Source organism: Arvicanthis niloticus, chromosome 14, assembly GCF_011762505.2.
Source record: "Arvicanthis niloticus isolate mArvNil1 chromosome 14, mArvNil1.pat.X, whole genome shotgun sequence".
NCBI lineage: Eukaryota > Metazoa > Chordata > Mammalia > Rodentia > Muridae > Arvicanthis > Arvicanthis niloticus.
The window spans coordinates 63,151,298-63,177,479 of record NC_047671.1 but is presented as its reverse complement, the minus strand read 5'-3'; the positions used below and the strand labels follow the sequence as shown (position 1 = coordinate 63,177,479).

At 40.4% G+C, this 26,182-nt stretch overlaps 1 protein-coding gene across 24 annotated transcripts in view; it reads left to right on the top strand.

The window, feature by feature from the left end:
- Positions 1-26,182, top strand: part of Dtna (dystrobrevin alpha) — a 342,076-nt gene that overhangs the window by 232,710 nt on the left and 83,184 nt on the right. For all 24 annotated transcript variants that reach the window (XM_076912927.1, XM_076912920.1, XM_076912922.1 and 21 more), the window contains one exon: positions 13,739-13,952. In XM_076912927.1, coding sequence (XP_076769042.1) covers positions 13,739-13,952 — 214 coding nt within the window. The remainder of the gene's footprint in view (positions 1-13,738; positions 13,953-26,182) is intronic.

Here is a 26,182-nt window from a genome sequence, read left to right as displayed (position 1 = left end):
CTCTTGCTCTGAGAGATCCAACACCTTTTTCTGGCCTCCACCGGCAAAACACATGCTCAAATTCACATAAAATCTGAAGAAAATATTTGTCAATCTCTTCTAGGTTTACCTCAAGACCTGGCAACTCAAATTCTGTTTTCCTCTTAAACCATCCTAAGTTTTCAACTTTAACTTTCTTGTGACAGGGTTTTCAAAGCTGTAAGGTTAATCTCCATGTTTGTAAGGAAGCTTCAGTCACTGTTTGTTTGGTTTGGTTTTTTGTTTTTTTTGAGACAGGGTTTCTCTGTGTAGCCCTGGCTGTCCTGGAACTCACTCTGTAGACCAGGCTGGCCTCGAACTCAGAAATCCGCCTGCCTCTGCCTCCCAAGTGCTGGAATTAGAGGAGTACGCCACCACTGCCTGGCTCAGTCATTGTATGAAGCCAAGAATGGAAGAGTGTGTTGCACACCCCTGATGGAGAAAGCCCCGTGGGTCTCTGAGTTTTATGGGGTAAAGGTTCTATAGAAGACTGAGATCCCTTTTCCATGCTTTGAGAAATGACAGGATATGGTTGAATCCTGAGTGTGTTCTAGAGCTCAATGTACACGTGTTACTACAGAACATATATAGATGAATAAAGTAAACCATAAACGTGTACATACCCATAAAACAAGATGCTTTACTGCTTTAAAAGTAATAGCTAATGTGTTCAGGCAAATTATTGCATTATTTTTTGTTTGGCGAAGGTTCAGTGAAGTGTGGGATTCATTATCTCTACCTCATTATTACTTTAACACAGCCATAAATATATCCCATGGCTGTCTTTAAATTGTTTTAAACTATGTAACATAAAATTCACCATTAAAGCCATGTTCAGTGTACCCATTACTTGCACTGAATACATTCACAAAGTTGCTCAAACATAAGCTGCCATGCCCAGAACTTTTGCACATGCCAATTAAAGCGTAATGACCATTAATACAAAATAATTTAATTTACTTTTAAAGATCTATTATTTTTAATTATGTGCATGAGTACTTATCTGCATGCATATGTGTATCATGCATGCACTGATGCCTGCAGAGGTCAGAAAAAGTCATCAGAGCTCCTGGAAGTGGAGTTAAACAGAGTCATGAGCCGCCATGTAGGTCCTGGATCCTGTACAAGACCAGCAAGTGCTTTTCACCACTGAGACATCTCTCTAGCTTTCTTATTCATGTGGGTTTTTTAAAATTTGTGTTTGTGTGTGCATGCATGCACACATGCACATGCATGCATGCACATATGAACACACACATGAATGCTAAAGCATAGATGTGGAAGTCAGAGAATTACTAATGGGAGTCAACTTATCATTCCACCTGCTGGGTCCTAGAGCTTGAACTCAGCTTGTCAGTCCTAATAGAAAGTTCCTTTGGCCTGCTGTGCCATCTCACCAGCTCCCATTGATTTTTAAAGTCATAGAAATGTTGTTTAAGACAATATTTGTCTCCAGTGATAGCACCAAACATATTCTACTCCAGTATGTAAGCTAAGGTACCCAGAAATCAAGTCCATGTTTAAGTGGTATTGGCTGTACTGGGAAGAAGGTACACCTTAAGCTATTATGAAACTCATTCAGGAACCATGTCCAGCAGACTACCATGACTAAATCTAGGGTTCTGCACATAGAGCAATAATAAAACAGAAAAAAAATAAAACCTCCCATTACAAAGTCTGGCAAAGAAAATTATTTTGGATAAGACTATGTAATCTGCTGAAAAGAGGTAAGAAGAGAAAGACACTGCTTGTGCCTTCTGTGGTATGCAGCATACAGCAAGCACTGAACCCACACTCACCTGCAGGTAGCTTTATAACATGTCTACTGAGTGATGCTGTGTGAAGGACATGTTGGTACCTTGAAGGACGTGAGGGTGATTCAGATTTAAAGATTTACCTTAAGAAACTTGCAGGTGACCATAAGAAACCTGTTATGGATGACATATTGCCTTTATTTCTAGAGTTGAGTAACTTACCCAGCATTCTCTTTGGCCTAAATTTACTTTTCAGTTTTTCTTCATTTTTTTCAACTATATTTCCAGGCCTTTGCCAAAATCTCTGCTTGGCATGTTCTGCACAATTTACTTGAAAGGTTTCAAAATGGTTAGCAGAGCAAGCAAGCTGAAAACATGGAATGTCCAAAGGAATCTATTTGTTTCCTTCCCTCTTTAAGGTCTCCCTTCCCGCAAATAGCATTGTTGCATCATCAGGAACACTTAACATGACTGGCATTATCACCTGCTTTTACAAGTACAGTGTCAGTTTGAGGTGAGCCTGGTGCTTTCACCTCCATGGCTATCTTCCTGAGTGTAAGCATTTAGGAGTAAAATAACCTCAAGGATAAAACCTAAGGGTCTTTTCTACCTAGTACAGATTCGGGTTCTATGAACATCAATCTACTCTCTAAAACTTCACTGCACAAACTGATATTAAGCCTATCAGTCCTGAATCAACTGGTAGGTTTTATTTTTAATTATGTGTATGTGTGTGTATCTATGCGTGGGTATGTTAAGTGCCTGCAGAGGCCAGAGGCATCAGACCCTCCCAGGGGTGGAGTTACAGGAGGTTGTGAACCCCCTGATGTGAGCAGAAAGAGAAGTTTGAGAAGTTCAACAGCTAACTCCGAAACACCCCCTGGTATCCATCTGACTTTCCATGCCCATCATTATTTCCCATGGCTGTTTTTCATTTTTAATTCTATTGTGAATTGACAAATAATGTGCACTTGTAGAGCACAGTATACATTATACTATATGTGTGTGTTGTGGATTATCAAAGATTAATTAACATATATTTCTTCATGTTCTCTATTAATTATCTTTCATAATGCTGTCACCAAATATCTTGACAAAACACAACTTAAGGGAAGGGTTTATTTTGGCTCGTGGTTTTAGGGCACACAGTCATCAAGATGAATATCATGTGATGGCTAGTAGCTCCATGTGGTAGCCATGTGAGACTACTTGCCCACATCTCAGCAGACGAGGAGGTGGGCAAAGGGCAATTCTGGTACTCAGCTAGGGTGTTCTTGTTTTATATTTTTATTCAATCTACTGACACTCTGGGTGGATCTTCCTTCTTCAGTTGATCCTTGCTAGAAAACTCCTCAAAGATACACCCCAAAGTATACAAGTGTATCCTATTAATACCCTGGGTATTTTTAATCCATGTTGGCTACATGAGCACTTCATGCCTAACGAGAAATACCAAAGGCTGTAAAGGGATAACAGAAGACAATTGCTCACAGATGCCAGAGCAGTGGCTGCTCTTTCTTTCTGAATGTGGCTTCTAGCATTTAGGACTCTGACCATCTTGAGCCATAGACTATAGGGAATAAGAGATAAACTAGAAAACCGTGTTCAACAAAAATTATAGGGGGTTATGCAATACCAAGCTAAATGAAAAGTTTCCAGCGATCTTATATGGTATCTGATTTGTTATATAGAGTTGTTCTGATCTGCTCACGTCACCAATCATCATTGAGCATCTTGTTTGAACAGAGTATTATAAAGATTATGAGCATAAGCAAGACATAGTATCATGGAAGTACTTATTTTTTAGTTCTCTGATCCACAAACTTATTTCTCAGTTCTCTTTTGGGTAATCTGATGAAATCCATAGATGTTTCTTACCCAAAATACCTGTGACCACGCAGAGAACATTTGGCTCATAAATCCCTCTCCTCCAAACTCCAGTCATGGACTGATCTGAATAGATAAAGAACAAAATGTGTTTTAACGACTGGAAAATTCAGAATGCTATAAATGGTCTAATAGATGCATGAAGGTTACTGGGAACTACAAACGAGAGAAAACGTACTTGTCTGAAGGAGGCAGGCTGGGCTTCCACTCTGAGGTACAGCATGTGTGTACTACTTTGGAGGATCAGAGACTGAAAGCTACATCTTATGGAAAGAACAGACTCAGCACAGGCATATGTGAAAATATCAAGGGAGAGTCTGGCATTGTTAGAATTCTGATGCACCTGGAACACAGGAGACTTTGAAGAAGCTGAAGAACAGTAAGGAGACTCACAGTGAGTAAGCCAGAGTGTCAACACTGGTTCTCACTGTCACCCTCTTGGGTATCAGTCAATGGACGGTGGAGAATGGCCTGGCCACACCTGAGCCTCACTCTTTCTTGGGATGAATAGAAAGGGAAAGAAATTAGATGTAAATGGGAGGCTTGCCTGGGGGGCATTAACAACATACAGAGTGGTAAAGCCACATAGAAGGAATCTATGAAGAATTACACAATGATGGCTACAAGCCCAACACAAAGTAACTGGCCACAGGGCGATAATGTGTTAGGGCCTCTTGCTTCTAACGTCATTAAACATATTTTGTACACACTAAACTGGCCAAGGAGAATTTAGATATTGCTCCTTTTTTTCCATTTACATTCTCTTATTATTTTTACAATTTCTGGTACAACGCTTTGAAAATAATAGGCATAATAAGTGCTTGATTGGATTGAATTTAGTTAAATTTAATTTATAGTGTGATGGTTACCGAGCCAATAATTATTATCTCATTTTGAATAATGATGTCAGTCTCTAAACATAATTTAAGAAGCAGTGGATTTTTTTTTTCTGATAGGCAGTGTGTGTCCTGGCAGGGCCTTTGAGAATTGGCAGAATGCTCAATTTGATTTTACATGAAAATGTGTTGTAGACCTTTTCCATGAAGCTTTATTGCAACACCTTAACCAGGAAATTAAAATGAAGTTGAGATGTTATCTCTGTGAGAGGTGATGTTTCTCTCTGAGGACTCTTAAGAAAAAAAAAAAAAAAACCTGCTTTGGTGATATAAAAAATGTGCTTTAGGAACACAGAAGGTGTGGGGATTGGAAAACATAAGACAGAACAAAGCTGGTAAGCTTCTTAAGAGATATTTGTCTTCACATCTTATAAGGACTTACCTCAAGACCATTAATCAAAAGAATCAAATCTAGGCTTTGTTGATATACATGGGCCCCAGTATCTGCAACGTAGTCGCATACAGTATCTCTCTGGACTCTGCCAAGGCTTCCCATTTAACAAGTTCTTTGTTCCCACTAAGTTTTTGAACATTAGTTTGGGAAGGGGCTTTAGTGGGGAATAGAAGTACATTATTTGAGAAAAGCCTCAATAACCGACTACTTTGCACATGGCTTTCTTGATTGCAATGCTGCCAAGATTTTAAGGACATTTTTAAAAAATAATTCCTTTGTCTCAAATGAGCATCAATATCCTGTTCGTTCATGTCTTACTCCATCTTTTAAGTCATGACCTATCCCAGAAGTTCTCAAACTAAGTTGTCCATCACAATCACCCTGAGTGATGCTTGAATCTAGAGATGCCCTGGACACACCAAAGCCTGTGGAAGGAGACAGCATAGTTTGAAATCTACCAATTCTGTGAAGAACAGCCCTGGTTCACACCACCAATTAATCCCTGCAGGTGTGGATATGAAGTGAGCTGGCATGACAGTAAGAAAAGGAAAATAAGCATTAAAAAAATGTATAGAATGCAAATTCTTGATAAAATGTACAAATAAATATGCATGAATTTTTAAATGGAGCCATTTGTTTTTGATAATGAGGAGTATGAGATATTTCTTAGTTTCAGACTTCGCTTTACTTTAAGTTCCAGGTAAATAAACTTGCAGTTGGGTCACATCAAAACAGAACCTGAGATGCTATTGTCCCTCCATGCTTTATGCTTTTCACCACTGGCTATTCCTCATCCTGGAGCATGACCCCCTATCTCCAGCTGTGACTTCCCAATATGCTTTTAGGAGGCAAGTGAGGTTGACCTTCTCCTCCAATTAGTCCCAAGTCTCCAGCCAGTGATGGCATCCCTGTATTTAGAGTTCCTGTAGCAGTTTAAGTTTTCTCACTGTGGCTGAAGACTTATCATAGCTCAGAGGTGTGTGTCAACCTTCGCTTGAGCCTGACTGTGATCTCTGTGGGCATTATCACCTCTGTGGTTAGGATTTCATGTCAGTCACATAACATCAACAGTCCAGATCCTTAAAAAGTACCCATTAGATTTCAAACTATTATGGACTGTCGTTTCTCTTTCCAAGTCTGTAAATATAAGCATATGGCAGCCTTTCTCCATATGCTACAGCCACAATGTGTAATAGATATATGGTTAGTGAAGATGTATTAAAATATCCTGTCTTCTTATGAATGGTTAAACCTGTAAATCTCAAGAAAAATGTCTTATAAATGTGTGTGTGTGTGTGTGTGTGTGTGCGTGCGTGCGTGTGTGTTTATGTATTAGGGAGGTACTGCACATGCTTCCCATACTTGTGGCAGTCAGAGGACAATTTCATGGAGTTACTTCTTTCCTCCCACCATGCGGCTTCAGAATTGGGCTTGGGTTATCAGCCATGGTAGCGAGTATGTTTGCCTACTGCTCCCTCTTCTCCACCCAGGTCTGCAGTTGAACTTAACTAGTGATAACTGTGATAAGTGCCATATTTCTAACACAGCTTCACCTGTTAAAAACAAAAGCAAAATGAAGTCATAGAAGAAAGCTTACAATATAAGGTGAATATCATTGTAACTGGAGGAGGAAACGTGAAGGAATTTGAACGGGAAGGAGAATGAGAGTAAATTCCAGTGTGTCTCCGTTTGCTCCTAAAAATAAGCATGCTGCCAAAAGTGAGCTAGGCCTGAAAGAAGGAAGTATTGAGTCTCTGAGCTGGAAGGCTAAGAAAGAAGGTCGTGTGGTGGCCTGAGCTGAGGACTGTGAGGAGGAGCCTTCACTGGCTTCTGACACACCCATATGACTAGAGGGGAGCTCTTGTGACCACCTCACACCCCCATCTCTAGGAGGCCTATAAAACTCCTCCTCATTTGTTTTTTAGTTATTTTTGTGATTTTTATTGGATATTTTATTTATTTACATTTCAGATGTCATCCCCTTTCCCCATTTCCCCTCCCTAGAACCCCCAATCCCATCCTTCCTCCTCCTTTTTGCTTTTATACCATTTTAATTACATGCAAGTATTAAGGTCAGTTCTAGGTTGAAGAACTAGTAATACAATAGATGCAAATAGTTAAGGAACAAGCAAGGCAATAAACACAAATAGTCAAATAACAAGCAAGGCAATAAACAAAGTTCCTTGAAAACTCCCATGATCACTGTTTCTAAGGGCTTATCAGGATGACCAAAATATCTCAGCCTACTTCTTTGTCCTAGCCCAAAGTCATTTTCATGTTGGAAGCCTACTTTGATGTTCTAGCCTAAAATTTAGATTCCTGCCTAAAATTACTTCTTTGTTCTAGCCTAAGATTTAGATTTCTTCCTGAAGTCATTTGTATGTCATGCCTACTTGTCCCTTTAAATACTGAAAGAAACTTTTCATTTGAGAATTGTCTTGAGGAAAAGTTAATGCCAGTGTGTGCAAGCATATGTGCATGCATGTGTGGATACATGCATGCTTGCAATCTTTCTGTTCCAAGGATGTGAGAATTTCATGTCGTAGTTACTTTTCTTACTGCTGTGACACAGTACCTGACAGAAACAAACTAAGGCAAGAAAGGATGATTTTGGCTCCCAGGTTCAGGAGGTTGCAGCCTGCTGTGGTGGTAAAGGCAGGGAGAGGTGGCTCTGGCCACAGAAGCAAATCATTCTTACTGACACACTTCAGAGAGGCAATCCCCACCTCCTAAAACCCTCAAAGTCACATCACATGAATCTGTGGAGAACATTTCAGTTTCAAGCCATAAGAGGTAAGAAATAGAATGAATAGTTGCAGTTAGCTTTTCTACAGACTCACAACCATGGGTTAAGAATATGCAGTTTGAGGACTGGAGTATGATTCAGTTTTTAGAGTGCTTGATTCACATACATAAAGCCCTGGGCTTGACCTTCAGTCCCATAAGAAACAAGCCCGGGTGGCACACTCCTGTGATCCCAGTACTCAGGAAATAGAGGGGAGAGGATCAGAAGAGATTCAACTGTATCCTCGGCTACATATGTAGAAAGTTCGATGACAGCCTGGGATACATGAGATCTGTCTCAAAATAAACACAAACAAAACAGAATGCACAGCATGGAAGGAGCCATCTTAGTGTTCAAATCCAGCACACAATGTAATCAAGACGATTGCCTCACCTTGGTTCTTATACTCTGAAGATTATGGTTGCCTTGGAAAATCCACATGGATTGTGGATTGCACAGAAGATTAGGAAATTAACATCTGGAGAGGGGAGAATTACATGGATTTTGAGGGGAAAACAATGTACAATACATCCCTGTTGCTATGGAACTTGATCGGGTGACTTATCAACAGAACTCTCCCTACACATGCCTGCATGTATCACCATACATGGGTGGTCAATATAACCTCAGAGGCCAGGCACTACCACTTTAAGCATGAAGGGCATGTAAGTCTTGAAGGGGCATGTTTAAAGGAGAGTACTCATGTGCAAATACACACTATGTCTGGAGGATATATACCTTGACAAGTTATATACAATTTCAGTCTAACTGCAATTTTCTTCTTTTCCTAATTTAAAAAGCTCATAATGCAATGAATGTCCTGCTGATAGATCAAACTCTCTAAAATAATATACATGTAATTATATAACTCATCCATGAATTACCTACATTGGTAACAATTACATTCTTACAACATAGTTGGCCTGTTCGAGCATGCCAGGCTATCTTCAGGCCAAAGGACCAAAGAAGACAAATGTAGGCAGTGCTTTGCGTGCTCCCATGTGAGTGTATTTACCTGGAGGTGTTGTTATGAGATAGTTTCTGGTTCTCTGCGTATGGGTGGGGATTTAGGTATGATATGTAACAGAAGCATCACCAGGGAGCTATTTTACAGCCTTGTAGGTGGGCCCGGGTTGAGATCCACTATGTCAAAATGGTGGAAATTGTAATAGTTTACAATCGTTGGCTTCTTACATCTCCAGCTACAAGCCCTTTGAGAATCTTAAAGGAGCTGTAGTTCTGTGGTTGTGAGAGTTGTCTGGAGACCTGCAGCAAGCATTCTCCTGCTCCGCTGCATGTTAGACTGGAGGTTCTATAGGGCTCTGCGACCGCTTGAGAAGAAGGATAACTCACATGGCATCAGTGATGAGGACCTAGCCTCTGCATGGCCCATGAAAGGCTGACCTGGAACCATGTCATGCGCTAAACCCTGAAGTTGTTTTTTATAGTCCTCTCATTACTATATCTTCTTCCTCTGGTATTTATGACAGTAAGCATCTCTATCTGGGAGTTATTGGGCTTCCACACATTATAAATTATACGGTTATTAAATAGTTCCTTAGAGGCGCTGCTATGGAAGCTCAGTTCCTCACCTGAAGCCGCAGAGCCAGGGCCTCTGAGAAATACAGCATCTCAGCCCCACACCAGCGTGGATTTAGATCAGAGGGTATGTGGCTATTTTAGCACTAGTAGCCCTTCCTCCCTCCCTCCCTCACTTTCTTCCTCCCTCCCTCCCTCACTTCCTTCTTCCCTCCCTCCCTCCCTCACTTCCTTCCTCCCTTCTTCCCTTCCTCTCTTCCTTCCTTCCTTCTTTCTCTTTAGTATCTGTCATTAGTAGTTTACCACAGATACTCAGATTTATGTAAGCATATCTCTGGACTTAGACTCTATCTCCTATTAAAAAGGTGTGTGATATCAGCAAACAGATGACAAACATCTCCATAGCAACAAATTCTACTGTTTCCTTCATCCCCATCCTGAAGTTTCTACCTGAAGTTGACTGGATGTGTAAAAAAGTAGTGAACCTGTGTCTAGGTACACTTGTTTTTTAAAGACAAACTCTTGGGTATTAATCACTCAGCAGTAAAATCGATACTAATACTCTTATGATTATATGGAATAGGATTGTCTTAAGAATTTTTTGTTCATTCCTAATAAGGTTAATGAAGGAAGGTTTGTTATTCGGAATGCAGCCTTAACAAGTATAGCAATGTAAAATGCATGCAGTTGCATAGATGAAGAAGCCCAACTTCCTCTCCCTTTTGCCAAGTAGCAGGTGCTCTCCAGAGCCTTTAATGGTTGATAGATATTTCATAAAATGTGCACAGTGCCATCTAGTGGCCCATTGTTAGGATTACATATGCTAAATCATTTCCTGGAATTGAGATCACATCAGTAAGCAACCCAACTGTTAGGGCTGAAACAACTGTTAGGGCTGAAACAGACTCCCTGCTGACTTCTCATTGAATCCCAACTTAAATTTTCTCGGTATTCCTACTTAAACGGGGAAAAGGACTGGTAGGACTGTTCAATAATTAATATGAGGCTGACGAGATGGCTCAGCAGTTAACAGCACAGGCTGTTCTTCCAGAGAATCCAGGTTCAATGTTCAGCATCCACATGAATGCTTACAACTGACCATACTTCCAGTCCCAGAGGACCCAATGCCTTCTTCTGGCCTCTGTGGGTACCAGGCACACACGTGGTACATGTAGACAAAACACTCATAAACACTGAAAATAAACCAGAAAGCTGCAGAAGCATTGTGATACGGCAAAAACTAAGAAGATATGTGTAATCACACTGCCAGAGGCACACAAACACACTAAACTGGACTGGATTAGTCCTGGCATGGTGGCATGAGCCTTCAATCCGAGCAGTCCTTGAGATGGGTTGACATTTGAGTTTGAGTCCAGCCTGGTCTACACAGTGAGTGCCAGGCCAGTGACAAGAGTTTCTGGACACCTTCATGCCCTGTGTTATTTACTTGGTCTCCACCAATAAGCTTTCGCTATTCCAGCTTCTTGCCTATCTGTCGCCATTTCTTTCTTCCCTAGACTTGGAAATGATATTTCCACACTGGACCCGATCAGATAGCTCTACTCAAAGCCCGTGTCTTCATCCTTGGCACAGATCGTGATCATGGCCGTGGTGCGTCCCCACTCTACCTTTGTCCATCCATCTGGCTCCACCACAACTCTGTCATGATCTCATTCTGTGCCTAGCACTCTGGGCCTTGCCATAGGCCATACATTTTTACTACCTGTGTGATTGAGTGACACTTGTGTCCTCACCAGATTATTGGTTCCATGAAGCAGGAACCACATTTTTTTTTTGCTGTACAACCAAGCTTTACAGTACCTTACTAATAATTATAGTCCCAGTTTGTACTTATCTACCTTCACAATTGGCTAGACCCACTGCTCTGCTTTTCAGTGCACTGAGGCCTTGGGTGTAAGGAAACACACATGCTAAGCACATTTATTTTAAATGACTTCAATATGACATCTAGATCTTTTATTTTCCCATAACAACAAGTTATTATTTTTTGTGACATGCAAAATTTTGCCTAGGGATTGACTCTTTTAATCCACATTATAGTCAAATGAAGGGATTAAAACACCATGACTGTACTGAAGTGGTGGGGTTCATGCCATCACTGTGATTCTTCACAACTGTGCCACATTGTCTCCTTGGGTTCACATATGTCTTTAGAAACCCCTGATTTATTGTTGACTTACATAGTCACCATGGTGATTATGATATGATATTACTCCTATAATATGAAGGAGTATGATGGGTGCTGGGGGATGAGCAGTTATCACAGCACACACAGAATTCTCTGTGGTACATTTATTACAGAAACAGACAGCCAAGTTCAAAGGAGGCACATGGCAAAGGTACAAAACTTGGAGATGGAAAAGCCAGAAAGACATTCTTGAAGAGGTGGTCCTGATGCTGAGCTACAAAGAGACATGCATGAGAAATAAGCAGGGGACAAATTTAAATGGACAAGGGCCTTTGCAAGCCAGGCATGGATTTCAAATTAATGGAAAATTATGAAAGAGATTTACACAGCAGACAAGTGACATGTCATATTGCAGTTCAAAAAATGAAGTCAACCCAACCTTAATTCCTGTTTTCATAACATCTCGTAGCTACATTCTGAAGAATGGACTCACAGAGTGCACACATTATAATGACAGGGACCACAATACATTCAAGGATAAAAGTAAGCCCCTAAAAAAGCTTTCATTGGTAAGTGACACTTCTCTGGGAGTGTCTTGTAATTAAGAGAGATAAAAGCAGGGCTGGAGAGATGACTGGAGGTTAGGAGCACTTGCAGCTCCTCTAGAAGACCAGAGTTGGGTTTACAACTCTCACACGGCAGCGCACAACCATGTCAACCTCCAGTTTTAGGGAATACAACACTTGTTTCTGGCCATTGGGGAATTGCATGCATGCGGTAGACATATATACATAGGCAAAACTGTATGAAATAAAGGCAAATAACTTTCAACAAGAATAAGGTATAAAATAAGATGGGAAAGACACTGGTTATGAGCCTCTGCCCACTATGCTCTCTACTCACACATTTAAACACTGACTACCAGCCAGTCTAGTCTTCTTATTTATAAATATTTAACAAGAAAATAGAAGTGCATAACAATCCTGTACATCATTACTTGTGATGACTTTGTTTGTTTCAGCCACAACCTGGATCAACTCAAATGCCCATCAACAAATGAGTCAGTAACCAAACTGATATTTCCATATAGGACATTATTCAGCAATAAAAAGGAGTGAGTTATCAATGCATGCCCAATAGAGATGACTCTTAAAAATAGTTATGCTAAGTAGAAGATGAACAAATAAAACTCCAGTTATTTAAAATTTAATAAAATTGTAATGGAAAGCAAGAAAATCAGAGTTGCCTGGTTGCATAGAATGGATTACAGGGGCACACAAGAACGCTTTCAATGTTGATTGCTACTGGGGCATCATAGTAATACTTCAGGACAAACAGAAAGGGAATTCCTGCGTATTTCAGGAGAAAATAACCATGATTATAATTTTGATCAGGTTATTCAGTAATCTGTGATTTGGTTCCTCAGTGGTATAGCCTTGTCCTTCTGGGCTTTCCTTCCTCCCCCCCGCCCCCTTATCAACCTACACATATGTATATATATCTATATATGTGTGTATGACTATGTAAATATATGTATGCAAATGGATCTACTTTAAATACTCAAACTAGATTCTGACCTCCCTTAGGCACTTAGAACTTAGGCTCTTATCTTCATTTCATTTCAAGCAGTCATTGCATTCAATGGGGGAATTTTGTAAGCCCAATTGACTTGAATTTGACCACCAACTTTGCTAGTGACTATTCTTACACTGACAGTTAACTACCCAGTTCCTCAAGTTTCCTGCATGTAACACAGAAATGATGACCATATTTCAAGGGTCGTTGAAACACAGAAAGTGATGATTACTATTACTTGCCAACTTGACACCTGTAACTTGACAACTTGACAACTGACTCACCTAGGGGATACACCTGTAAACATGTATGAAGGAGTTTCTAGTTCAGTTCACTGAGATGGGAAGGCCACCCTGCTGTGAACATCATCCTATGGGATGAACCCTAGACTGAATAAAATGGAGAAATGGAACACAACAGAAGCACTGCTGTCTCCATGCTTCCTAATTATGGATGCAATGTGACCAGCCACGTGACTTCCTCACATGGACTGCACCCCAAAGCCATTTCTTCCTGAAGCTGCTTCTGTTAGGGATTTTGCCCCAACAACAAGAAGGCAACCCATGCACTTCGTATTCAGTAAGTCATTTGTTGCTATGCGGAAAGACAGACTTCTGCTCATGTACATCCCCACAGCAGCTGGGCACATGCGCAGAGCCTAGACAGCCCAGGGTAAAGTAAAGGAGCATGCTGGCCTTCCATGTGCCCTGGGCTCATGTGTTCACTCTGCTTCCATTGTAGTGCACCTGGTGGACATTTGGAACGTCATTGAAGCATTGCGGGAAAACGCCTTGAATAACTTGGACCCAAACATCGAACTCAACGTGGCCCGCCTGGAGGCTGTGCTCTCCACTATCTTTTACCAGCTCAACAAGAGGATGCCGACCACTCACCAAATCCACGTGGAGCAGTCCATCAGTCTCCTGCTGAACTTCCTGCTCGCAGCCTTTGACCCGTGAGCCCCCTGTGACTGTCAATTACTCTCTCTGTGCTTGGGTTCTATTTTCTTTTACACTTTTCTTAATTTTCTTGAATAATTTTCTAGAGTCATTATATTTTTTTCTTTAGCAGATGTTTAGGTCCATAAATGAAACTTTAACGGCGTCTGAGACAACTAGAGAGTAGACTAATATACAGGTGTGGGCAGACAGTTGTATCTCATGAGAAAACCTTGATTTGCAGTATCATTCCACGTGTTACAGTTTGGATGGATGCTCTAAAATGTGTTCTGATGGCTTACACGCAGAGTAATTTGATAAAGCATGGAGAAGGAGAATGGGTTTAAATGGATTCTTTGCAATTTAACCTAAGACTGTGGTTTCTGGGGTGTCATAAGAGCACCCTAGCTGACAGAAAAAAAATTGAAGAGTTTCTTGGCTAGCCTAGAAAAGTAACAATGACCAGCCTTACATGGACTGGTCAGCTGTGTGCCACAGTGAAACAGTATGCCCCTGTCGTGTACCACAGCTGAAATGTAGCCTCATTATCCCGTAATTCCCCACTCAGAATCAGAGAACCTTGGAGCTGGCTGACATCTTAAAGAGTGTTCACACAAATCTCATTTCACAGATGAAGGGCCTGAGGCACAAGGAGTTGTCGCTTATCCAGTTCTTTATGGCATGTCAGTGGAGGAATGGGACTTGGGCATTCTGCTAAGGCTTTTTCTGTAGTGTACATGACAGCCACATAAACTGGGGAAAATTCCAGGCATTACATGATCAGCCTGCGATTTCAAAGGGCTGTTACCTCAGCCACTAATGTGGACTTGACATCTCCGATTCGGGTTTTATGGTGTTTTGAATATTAAAAGGGGAATTGCAAAGCTGACCTTTACACAATCATGTTTTAATTCTGAAGACTTTGCTTATTCCCCTTGTCTGAGTTCAAAAAAACATGTACCATGGCAATGGAGCTGTACCAGCCATGCTCATGGCATCATTCTACCCACCAAAGCCACCAGCTGTCACTTTGCTGTCCAATTTGTCATGGAGTAGTCCCTGCTCAGTTTAACCAACATATATTATTGTCTCTGTGAGGAGAAGATTGTGAGAAATTTGTAAGTTGACAACAAATGTTTTTAGAATCAGCTTCCCAAATAAACAGGTTTCTTGCCTTGGGCACACTTTAGGACCAGATGATCTGCTCTGGTCAGACCACTGTAGAAATTGGAATGAGACAGCGAGAGAGGATTGTGGCTTCACATGGCAGGTGATAGAAGAGAACTGAGTCATGGAATTTCTGTAACAGAGTCCCCATCCTGGCCCCTTAACAAGAACACAACAGTGTCCAGACTTGTCACTAAAGACTGAGTGGGACCCATTTGCTGTAAGTGCATGCTAGCTAGCATCCTATTACTAAGACAAATACCTCATGTAAATAACTGGTAGCACCTTGTTGCCTTGGGGCCTGTGGGTGAGGCCGTATATCAAAGGATCTGTTCACCCATGATGCCCTGATGAAGTTGTTGGATCCCTTGGAACTAGAGTTACAGATAGTTGTGAGCCACCATGTAGGTGCTGGGAACAGAACGTGGGTCCTCTGGGAAAGCAGGAAGTTCTCTTAACTACTAAGATATGTCTCCTGACCCATATTTGTTTTAATATTTTCTATCAATTACATTTGGTTCTGATTTAGAACCTAAGTCTCTCCTCTAAGTTCATATACTAAAAGCTAGCTGCCAGCTTATGGCTCCTTTAGGAGGTGATGGAATCTTTAAAACTATAATTGAATAGAAGGAATTTATGTCACTGAGTGTAAGCTCTCAAAGGGGATGATGGGACTCTGGTGCCCTCTTCCTGCTTCATCAGGGCATCACGGGTGCACACACATAAATGCAGGCATGACACTCACAGGCATAAAATACTTTTTAAAAAAGGAAATATCATTTCCTTCTAAGTTCTAAATTATTTCTGGAAATGCATAGAGTCAAAGTTAAAGCATAGTTTGTACCCAAGACTGTAAATGTAGAGGCAGGACTAGATTAGTACTAGTGAAGGAATACATGGCATTACAAAATACATGGCACTCAACTCACAGGGTTAGAAGCTTCCCATTTGTTATTTAACAAAACCATGTTACCTAAATAGCTGCTGATACTACTGCAGAATCATTTCAAGGCCACTTGAATTCTACATATTAAATATATGTATATGTATGTATATACATATATATACATATATATACATGCATACACTTTCTTATTAGAAAAATATTTTCCATATATATATATATATGTATATATAATGCATATATATATATATATGCATACACACACTATGGTAAGAAGGAGAAGTAATTCACAGAAATGTAGAGAAAATACTATCACCAGCTCTATAGATTAGAAGCTTCTGGCTATTTGACTAATCACCACTGAAGGAGACTTATAAACACAGAACTGAAACTCTACATTGGAAGCGTCTGTGCTTTCTTTCACCTGGCATAGAATAGCTAAGTGGGAAGTTTTACTGCTGCCAGGTATTTCCTCTGACAGTTTTTTTTCTAATTTCAACACAAAACGCAAGCTATCAGGAAGTTCTGCTCACTACAACTGTAACGTTAGAGAATAAAATAAGCGTTCATTTCTATTTCTTATAATAGTAAACTTATGCTTACCCGAATGAGCTCCGGTGTGGAGACATGATGTCACTTCCTACCACCCACTGCAGAGCCCATGGTTAAAGCAACTCATTCTATTTTGCCAGATAAGAATGAGCCGGATACTAGCAAAACAGAGGTGTGCTGTTGCTGTTACACACTCACCGACATGTCTCAGGGCTGAGAAATAAAGTCCATTTTGAATGGACTTATTTTTAAATTGGAAAATCCAATATGAAAAAGCAGAGGTGTGTTAAGATCCTGCGCTCTAAGGGCTCATAGTTTTAAAAATAGAGAAGAAGACAGCAGACAGATTACAAGCCATGTAGAAGGAGAATCTGTATTTGGAGAAATGTACTCAGTGCTTTTGTCAGGGCCTTAAAACTTATCAGACTCAGTCATTTGAACCCTAACATCATCACTAAAAGCCCACGTTAGTTGAACGTATCCTAGGAAACCACCTTTACCTTTCTACACCATAGTTCTCCAAGAACACCCTTTCCCCCACAGCTCAAGAGTCTGGAGCTCAGATTTCATATAGTGTGCTCCCCACTAACAACAAACAGCTCTGTAGCCCCAAGGCACCTCTGTCTGGGACTTCTTCATAAAAGACACTGCCATCTATGGAGGGAGCCTTGAGCGTCAGGACTCAGTGGCCTGTTCCACACTCACCGCTCTGTCACTGGGGAGATGAGCCCTTGAGTCTAGAGAAACTGTTCTTCTCGGCTTTCCATCTCAAAATGACTGTTTCCCTGGGACACCCACAATCAACTTGTAATCAGATCTGTCCCATGGCCATGATCTCAGTTTCCTAGAGTCTCTAGAGAAACAGATGGACAGTCCTGGAAAGAATGGGGAAAGAAGTGGCAAGAGATGGAGACAGAGGTTGTGAGGGAAGAAGATGGAGTCAGAGCTTGAGCCAGGCTTTCCCCCTTCTCCCTTCTTTCTATAAACCCTCAGGAGGTGGCCTGCCACCTGCCCTCTGCTACCAGGAACCCCGCCCCCTGTCACATCTCCTTTAGAATCCACCAGCCAATGCTAGCCAGCTATCACAGTCACCTTTTGACTGTATCCAACTTGAGGAAACCCCTTTGAAGAGCTTGAAGAGCTTCGCTGCTGCTATTGTGTTTATACATTGATGTATAGTAAGGCAGAGAGAGAAATAACACGGCAGAAAGTTGTAAGAGGAACATAACTCTTAGATTTCTAAGATAGGCAGCCTCTGTGAGGTGGTCACTGGCTCTGGTGCTCTGGGGAGCACTTTGCCTTCCACAGTCAAGTTGACCATCATTCATCAATCCTGTTCATTGCACAAGATTCTCCTCCTCTCATCGAGAGCATGCTTGACTATCCATTTTGCCATCTCCCACAAGATACTACAGGGTGGGACTGTACCTCATTCTTTGCCTCATAAACAGCTCCTGAGACCATACACAATATGAGGATGAGTCAAGCAAAACCCAAAGGTTGACTCCATTCTTACCTCTTTCTATGACCATTTCTTTTTCTTTCTTCTTTTCTTTCTTTCTTTCTTTCTTTCTTTCTTTCTTTCTTTCTTTCTTTCTTAAGATTAATGTCTCTGTTGTCCCCTCCTCCAGAAACTAGCAAATGCTAGTAGTATAAAGTTCATACTATGTGCAGAGTGTGTTCCTACTATGTGCAGAGTGTGTTCCTACTATGTGCAGAGTGTGTTCCTGGCTACTGATATGAATAGTTGCATTGTTTAAATACAATTAATAGTATTTACCACAATTAATACAATTAACTACAAGTTAATAGTAGTATTAAGAAATACTACTGGCAATGTAATTATAATATTATTTCAGTCCAGTCCCATCTTTTCCTTTAAGATGCTTTCTCACAAAGTTGGTTATTCAATGACAGTGGCCGCCATTTTTTTTTTTTTTTTTTTTTTGGTTTGGTTTGGTTAGGTTAGGTTTGGTTTGGTTGTTTGGTTGTTTGTTTGTTTGTTTTTTGCCAATATCATTCCCATATATATCTGGTTCACTCTAAGTCCTCTTATGGCAGTGATCAATATCAGAGGGAGTGGTGTTCCAAGCTGCATTTTTAATACAGATCCTCCAGTGATAACATGGTTACATATGGGTTGCTTTTCTCATCTCTATGACATAGTACCTGATAGAAGTGACCTAAGGGAAGAGCAGGCTTTGTTTGACTCACAATTTTAGAGACACCATCCATCATGGCAGATGGGTTTGCACTGTCAGGAACTGCAGGAGTCGGCAACACAGATGGTTAGACGTACTGGCCAGGAAGCAGGGTGAGCTCCAGAAGCAAGGCTGGCCATAATCTACAAGACCTGTCTTGTCTTCCTCCTACTCGATGCCACCTTCTATCTATAACCTCCCCAAACAGCACCACCAGCTGGCAATCAAATATCCAAACACATGAACCTGTGGGGAGCATTTCACAAGCAAGCATAAGGGATGGTAACAATGCAATGGTTGTAAGAAGCACCAGGTACTCAGTGTGGGTCAATAAGATGCTGATTTGGCACTGTTATCAGAATGTTCCAAGGGAGGAGGTGATGCTGGGGAGACACACAAAGACTAAATAGCTTCAGGTGGTACGGCATCATAGTGGATGGTGTGAACAAAAATAATTAAATATATACATACCATCGTTTTATTTTAGGACTTGATTTAGTCGGTCTTTACATTTTCTATTTTATATTTTCAATATAAGAATTAATGTGCTTTTTTGCCTTTCAGACTTAGTCTGTGTTTTAGAATATTAGAATAATGCTTGCATGTGTAACCTTTCTGGTTATACTGGAAGACTGTATGGAAAGTAGTAAGCTATACATTACAGCATTAGATTCTGTATTGTGACCACAGTGCAGGACTGCCTGAATCCTGGCAGGCTATGCTCTGTGTCACATGCCACATCTTGCAAGGCCTACTAAAAAGCCATGCTCATACTGAGCCCCAGGTGCTTTAGGAAAAGGACCAGAGCACCCTCAATCACTGGGATGTAAAATTTCCTTGGAATTCTGCCAAAAGCTTTCTGCCTTCTGAATTAAAAAAAATCTGATATCTAATGCAAATAGACTACAAAGTACAATGACATTTCTCTGTGTCCCAACAAAACATGTTGTTCAGTGTTAAGACTGCAAGGACATAGACAGAAATGGAAGCATGGAGGAGAGGCATATACCCAGATGGTCCTTGTTTCTTCTGCTATTCTTGTGACTATACATAGGAGCTGGGGACACCCTGAGTTCATGGCAGCCATAGAGTGCTCTGCTCTAGTGACTGCCAATGGTTTTTTTTTCTTTTTTTAATTGGATATTTTATTTACATTTCAGATGTTATCCCCTATCCCCCATCCCCCTTCACCCAGAAAACCCTATCCCATCCCCCTTCACCCAGAAAACCCTATCCCATCCCCCTTCCTTTTGCTTCTATGAGGATGTGCCCCAACCCATTCACTCCCACCTCCCTGCCCTCGAATTCCCCCACAGTGGGGCATCCAGCCTTCACTGGACCAAGGATCTCCTCTCCCATCTATGCCCAACAAGGCCATCCTCCTCTACATATACAGCTGGAGCCATGGGTTTTCCCTATGTGCTCCCAGGCTGGTGGTTTAGAACCTGGGAACTCTGGATGGTTGGTATTGTTGCTCTCCTCAGGGGGCCCCAAACCCCTTCAGCTCCTTCAGTCTTCTCTCTAACTCCTCCATTGAGAACCCCCTGAACTGTTCAATGGTTGGCTGTGAGTATCCACCTCTGTATATGTCAGCCTCTGGCAGACCTCTAAGGAGACAGCTATATCATGCTGCCGTCCTGGCATTCACATCAGTGGTCTGCCCTTGGTGACTGCACATGGGATGAACACCCAAGTGGAACAGTCTCTGGACAGCCCCTCCTTCAGTTTCTGACCCACACTTTGTCTCTATATTAGCTCCCATGAGTATTTTGTTACTCTTTCTAAGAAGGACCAAAGCACCCACACTTTCGTCTTCCTTCTTCATAAGCTTCATGCGGTCCATGAGTTGAATCTTGGGTATTTCGAGCTTTTGGGTTAATATCCACTTATCAGTGAGTGCATACCATGTTCTTTTGTGATTGGGTTACCTCACTCAGGATGATGCCACTGTTTTTAAAATCATGAAAGTCCTTTGTTTTAGCTAAAACTAAAGTCATTTCCCAAAGAATATTTATAGTACTAAACAAATTGAATGTTCTTAATAGTTCTCATCTTTTATGAAACATACTATTGGAATGAACAGGAGATAGAATTCCAGGGAGTAAAGGGGTCACAGTCATTGGCTCTACCCCAACTGGAAAGCTCCTGGCAAATCTACCTTGCCCAGGATCAGGAGAAATATTTCCCTTGTGTTCCACTACCTTTTCAAGAAGCTCAGAGAGATGCCAGGGCCAGTCAGAGGGCTTGTGTTTGTTCATATGCTACTACTTCCAATAGCCTCAAAAAAAAAAACAAAAAAACAAAAAAACAAAAAACAAAAGAAAGAAAAACAAATCAGTTCCAAATTTAAGGCATTAAGGGGCATAAAGCCCATCACTTAATTTTTACTCACACATTTCTGATATTGTAAGTCAGAAGATTTTTTTTATGTATGCATTCACCAAGTGAGCTTGGATGCTAAGAGCTTTCTATGAGATGTGTGCTGTAATAAGCTGCGGACAGATGAATAACGAGAGGACGTGAAATAAGGCGCCATTTATAAAATCTGTGCACAAAACAAGTGCTTCCTGTTTGCAAAATCCTAAGTGAGGGATAAGGTTTTCTGCCTAGTCAAGAAAGCATATATCAGAGTTTAGAGCTCACATAAGGAGGTGGAATTTGGCATGGGATTCTGTAGCTTTAGATAGGAAACTCCCTTGGCAAAGTGGGAAAAGTGAGCTCTGTGCTGAGGTCAGGTTGGTAGTGCAAGTCTTCCAGGATCTGTTTGTTGTTTCCCTTCTTCTCAAACTCAGATTCCCCTTGCCACAACCTTTCCTCTAAAATGAACGTCCTAGCTGAAGCCAGTCAGCTTTGTAATAAGGTAGAGTCATGGGAAACCCTGCTTACTTTTGATTACAATGAAGTCCACTATAACATAATTGATGGATTTTAGTATAGATTCCACAATTATTCATATATTTTTGAGACAAAGAGTATGCATGCGCTCTCTTCTCATTGTCTAGGAAGGCTGGCAGGCTTCCCGAGAGTGGCAACAAAGTATCAGGGAAAACAAAGGAGTTGAGAAAACATAAATTTATGAAGCAGTGTCAGATTGTACCTTTGATAATTTTGCTCCGATTTATCTGATCCTCAGAAATAACTTGTTGGGTATTAAGTACTAAGAGAACAATTTGATAGGCTATTTTGAGCTCAAGCTGTAACAGAAAAGAACAGCTTGCAAAAGGCAAAAGTCTGGTATAATTGACATAAAACCAGAATCTCTTCCCATTGCCTGAAGACAGTGGCAAGACGTGAGCAAGCATGCATTATGAACTGGCCTCTGTATATTGAAAAGGAAACTATTACAAGTACAATTTTGCTACTTTATTTTAAAAATAAAGGTTTCATAAGAAATGACACACTAAATTCTAATTTCTTTGGGGGGGCATTCTCTGAGCCTTTTACACTCATGAGGAATCAGCTGCACTCAGACTTCAAATTTCCAATGAAAAGCTAGTGTGGTTATATCTCTAACTGTCCCTGCAGTCAGATTCCACTGTATCTGCCAGGATGCACGCAGCGCTCTCGGGCACAGCCAGCTCTGCTTCTCTGATTATTCTTTTTGTCATTCTTAAGAGTAGCAACCCTCACAGCCATGAATATTGGCTGTGATAGTTTTTATGATTCTAGTGATATTAGAATGAACAATTTGTTCCAGATGATACATAGCTTCAGTGAAACACTGCACTCCAAATACTCCTGATGTGTTTTGTGAATGACATGTTCATTATACTCCATAAGTCAACCATTTGGCAGCCTCTCTGTTAGTTTTGGAAGAAATGAAACAGTCCAAAGAGAACTCCTACTTTTATAAATGTCAGGGTGATGTGTACATGTTCATGTGTGTGTGTGTGTGTGAGTGTGTGTGTGTGTGAGTGTGTGTGTGTGTGTGTGTGTGTGTGTGTTGTGAGAGAAAGAGAATGTATATGTATGTGTGTATATGTGTGTGTGTGCATGAGTATGAGTGAGTGTGTGTGAATGTGTGAGAGTGTATTGTGTGAGTGTATGTACATGTATGAATGTGAGTGTATGAGTGTGTGAGTGTGTGTACATGTATATGTGTGAGTGTGTGAGAGTGTGTGAATGAGTGTGAGTGAATATGTGTGAGTGTATGTGTATGAGTGTGTGAGTGAGTGTATGAGTGTGTGAGTGAGTGTGTGTATGTGAATGTGTGTGTGAGTATGTATGAGTGTACATGTGTGTGGATGTGTATGAGTGTATTGTGTGTGAGTGTGTGTATGTGTGTGTGAATATGTGAGTGTGTCTGAGTGTATATGTGTGAACATGAGTGTATATGAATATGAGAATGAGTGTGTGTAAGTATATTGTGTGAGTGTGTGTGTGTGTGTGTGTGTGTGTCAGTGTGTGTGTCAGTGTGTGTAGGCCAGAGGTTGATATTAAGGGTCTGTTTCACTCTCCACCTTATATTTTTTTATTTGCTGGCTTTTTAAAATTTTATTTCATGTGATGTATTTTGATCATATTATTTCCCTCCCCTAGTTCCTCCCAGCTTCTCCATACTCCCAGATCCTCCCTATGTCCACATCCCTGTCCACCCAACTTCATGTTCTTTCTGCCTCAAAAAAAAAAAATTTAAAACAAACAAAAAGGCAAAAATACCAAAACAAAAGCGCACACAAACCATGTATCTGTTTTGTGTTGACCAACTACTCCTGATCCCAAGGTCTGCTCAGAGTTGTTCTATTAAGTGACACTGCGTTGGAAGACATCTCTGAAGTGACATAGAGTCCTTTGGGCATATGCCCAAGAATAGTATAGCTGAATTTCATAGTACATATATTTTCAGCTTTTTGATGAACTTCCACAGGATTTCCACACCAGTTTTCTACTAGCAGTAAGTGTTCCTAGCATCCTTGCTGGTATGTGTCGTCATTTGTTTTATTGATAGTGGTCATTCTGACGGGTGTGGGATAAAATCTCAGAGTAACTTTAATTTTTGTTTCTCTAGTGGATAAGGATATTGAACATTTTAAGTGTCAGCCATTTGTGTTTTATCTCTGGGAACTGGAACTCTATTTAGTTCTGTAACCCATTTTCAAGTTGAATGCTTTTTTGGTGTTCCAGGGAGAGGGTTGCTTGTTTGGTTGGTTGGTTGGTTTTGTTTTGTTGTAGTTTTTTGTTTTTGTCAGATGTGTGACTAGGAAATACTTTTCCCATTCTGTAGGCTTCTGTTTTGCTTGAACAATGGTTCTTTGCTCTACAGAAGCCTTTTAGCTTCAGGTATTCCCATTTACTGATTGTTGGTCTTGGTGCCTGTGCCTTTGGCTTCCTGGTCAGGAAAGTTTTTCCTGTGCCAATGAGATCAAGTGAGTTCCCTACTTTCTTTCCTGTACAGTTCAGGAAATTTGGTTTGTGTTTAGATCCTTTATCTATTTGGAGTTGAGCTTTGGGTGCAGGGTAGTATACATCGATATAGTTTCCTTCTTGTACATGTTTGAAGCTTTCAGTTTGACCAGCACCATTTGTTGAAGATGCTGTGTTTCCTCCCAAGTATTTTTTAGCTTCTTTTTAAAACTCAAGAGTCTGTACCTGTGTAGTGATTCTCAGGTCTTCATGTCTATTCCATTGATTAGTGCATCTCTTTTTATGCTATACCATACTGATTTTATTTCTATAACTCTGCATTACAGTGTGAAATCAGGGGTGGTGACATTTCTAGCCATTCTTTTATTACTCAGGATTGCTTTTGCTATCTGGGTGTTTTGAGTTTCCATATGAAGTTGAAGGTTGTTCTTCAACTGTGAAGAATTTTGTTGGAATTTTGATGGAGATTTTATTGAGTCTGTAGATTACTTTTGAAGAGATGGCCATTTTTACAATATGAATCCTCCTGATCCATGAGAATGGGCGATTTTTCCACCTCCTGGAATTTTCTTCAATTTCTTTCTTTAATATCTTAAAGATTTTACTATACTTTAGTCTATCACACCCTTGATTAGAGTTATCCCAGGATATTTTTGAAGCTAGTGTGAAAGGTACTGTTTCCATGATTTCTTTCTCAGTATATTTGCTATATGTATATAAGAAGGTTACTGATTGTGTGTATTAATTTTATACACTGCTACATTGCTGAAAGTGTTTATCAGTTATAGAAGTTTCTTTGTGGACTTTTTAGGGTCTTAAATATAAAACCATATCATCTGCGAATGAGGATCTTGTTCTCCTTTCTTTCCTATCTTTATCCTTTGGGTTTTTTTTTTTTCAGATTTTCTATTGCTCTAGCTAAAACTTCAAGTAGTATATAGGTATGGAGCAAGTGGACACCTCTATCTTGTTTCAGATCTTAGTGGAAATGTTTTCTATTTCTCTCTGTTTGATGTTGATGTCTGTGGCCTTGCTCTTGATTATCTTTGTCATGCCAACATATAATGTTCTCCTAATCACAACGGTTCATTTACCACAAAGGGGAGCTGGATTTTGCCAAAGGCCTTTTCTGCATCTAGTGGGATGATGTACTTTTTATCTTCCAGTTTGTTTATATGGTGGATCACATCTATCCATTTATGCATGTTGAATCATCGCTGCGTCTCTGGGATGAAGCCTACTTGATCACGGTGGATAATCTTTTTGATGGGTTTTTGAATTATGCTTCTAAATATTTTATTGAGAAATGCTGCGTGTATGTTTCTAAGAAATATTGATCTTTTTTGTTTGTTTGTTCTGAGACAAGTTCTCTCACTAGATCCTAAAGCTCATTGATTTGGCTGGGCTGGCCAATGATCTGTCTAACTCTGCCTGTTCGGTGGTGCCATTACAAATACATGCCACCATACCCAACTTTGATGTTGGTGTTGGGGATCCAAACTTAGGTCCTCGTATATTCTTGGAAAGTAATTCACTGAGCCATTGCTCCAGCCCCAGCTCCTGTGTTTTGACCTCTTACAATACTAGCTGTCTTTTGAGAGCAAATATATCACATTCAAATAATTGGTTTGTGTTTAGAACATGATAGTAGTTGAAAAAGAATGTATTCTTGAAGGTTGTCTCTTGGGGTGCTACTCTTTTCCGCAGGGAAATGAAGAGGAAGTAGATCTGGGAAGGGGCTGGGAGAAGTGGAAGAAGGGAAAAGTGAGGTTTGAATGTATTGTACGAAAGAAGAATCTATTTTCAATCATAAAATAAAATATCAAATTAATAAATAAAAGTTGAACTTGAAAAAAAGTCCACATAGCTAACCTAACTTAAAATTTAAAAATTCTCTAAGGAAATAAAATATGAAGTTTCTGAGGTTTGTCTGAATAAATTATAGAGACTGGAATCATGCATAAAATTATTTCATGAGACCCAAAGAAAAAAAGCAAGATCTGTTATGCAAGGCCATCACTATCAAGGCCATATTTCTCTGGCTACGAGCCTATATTTT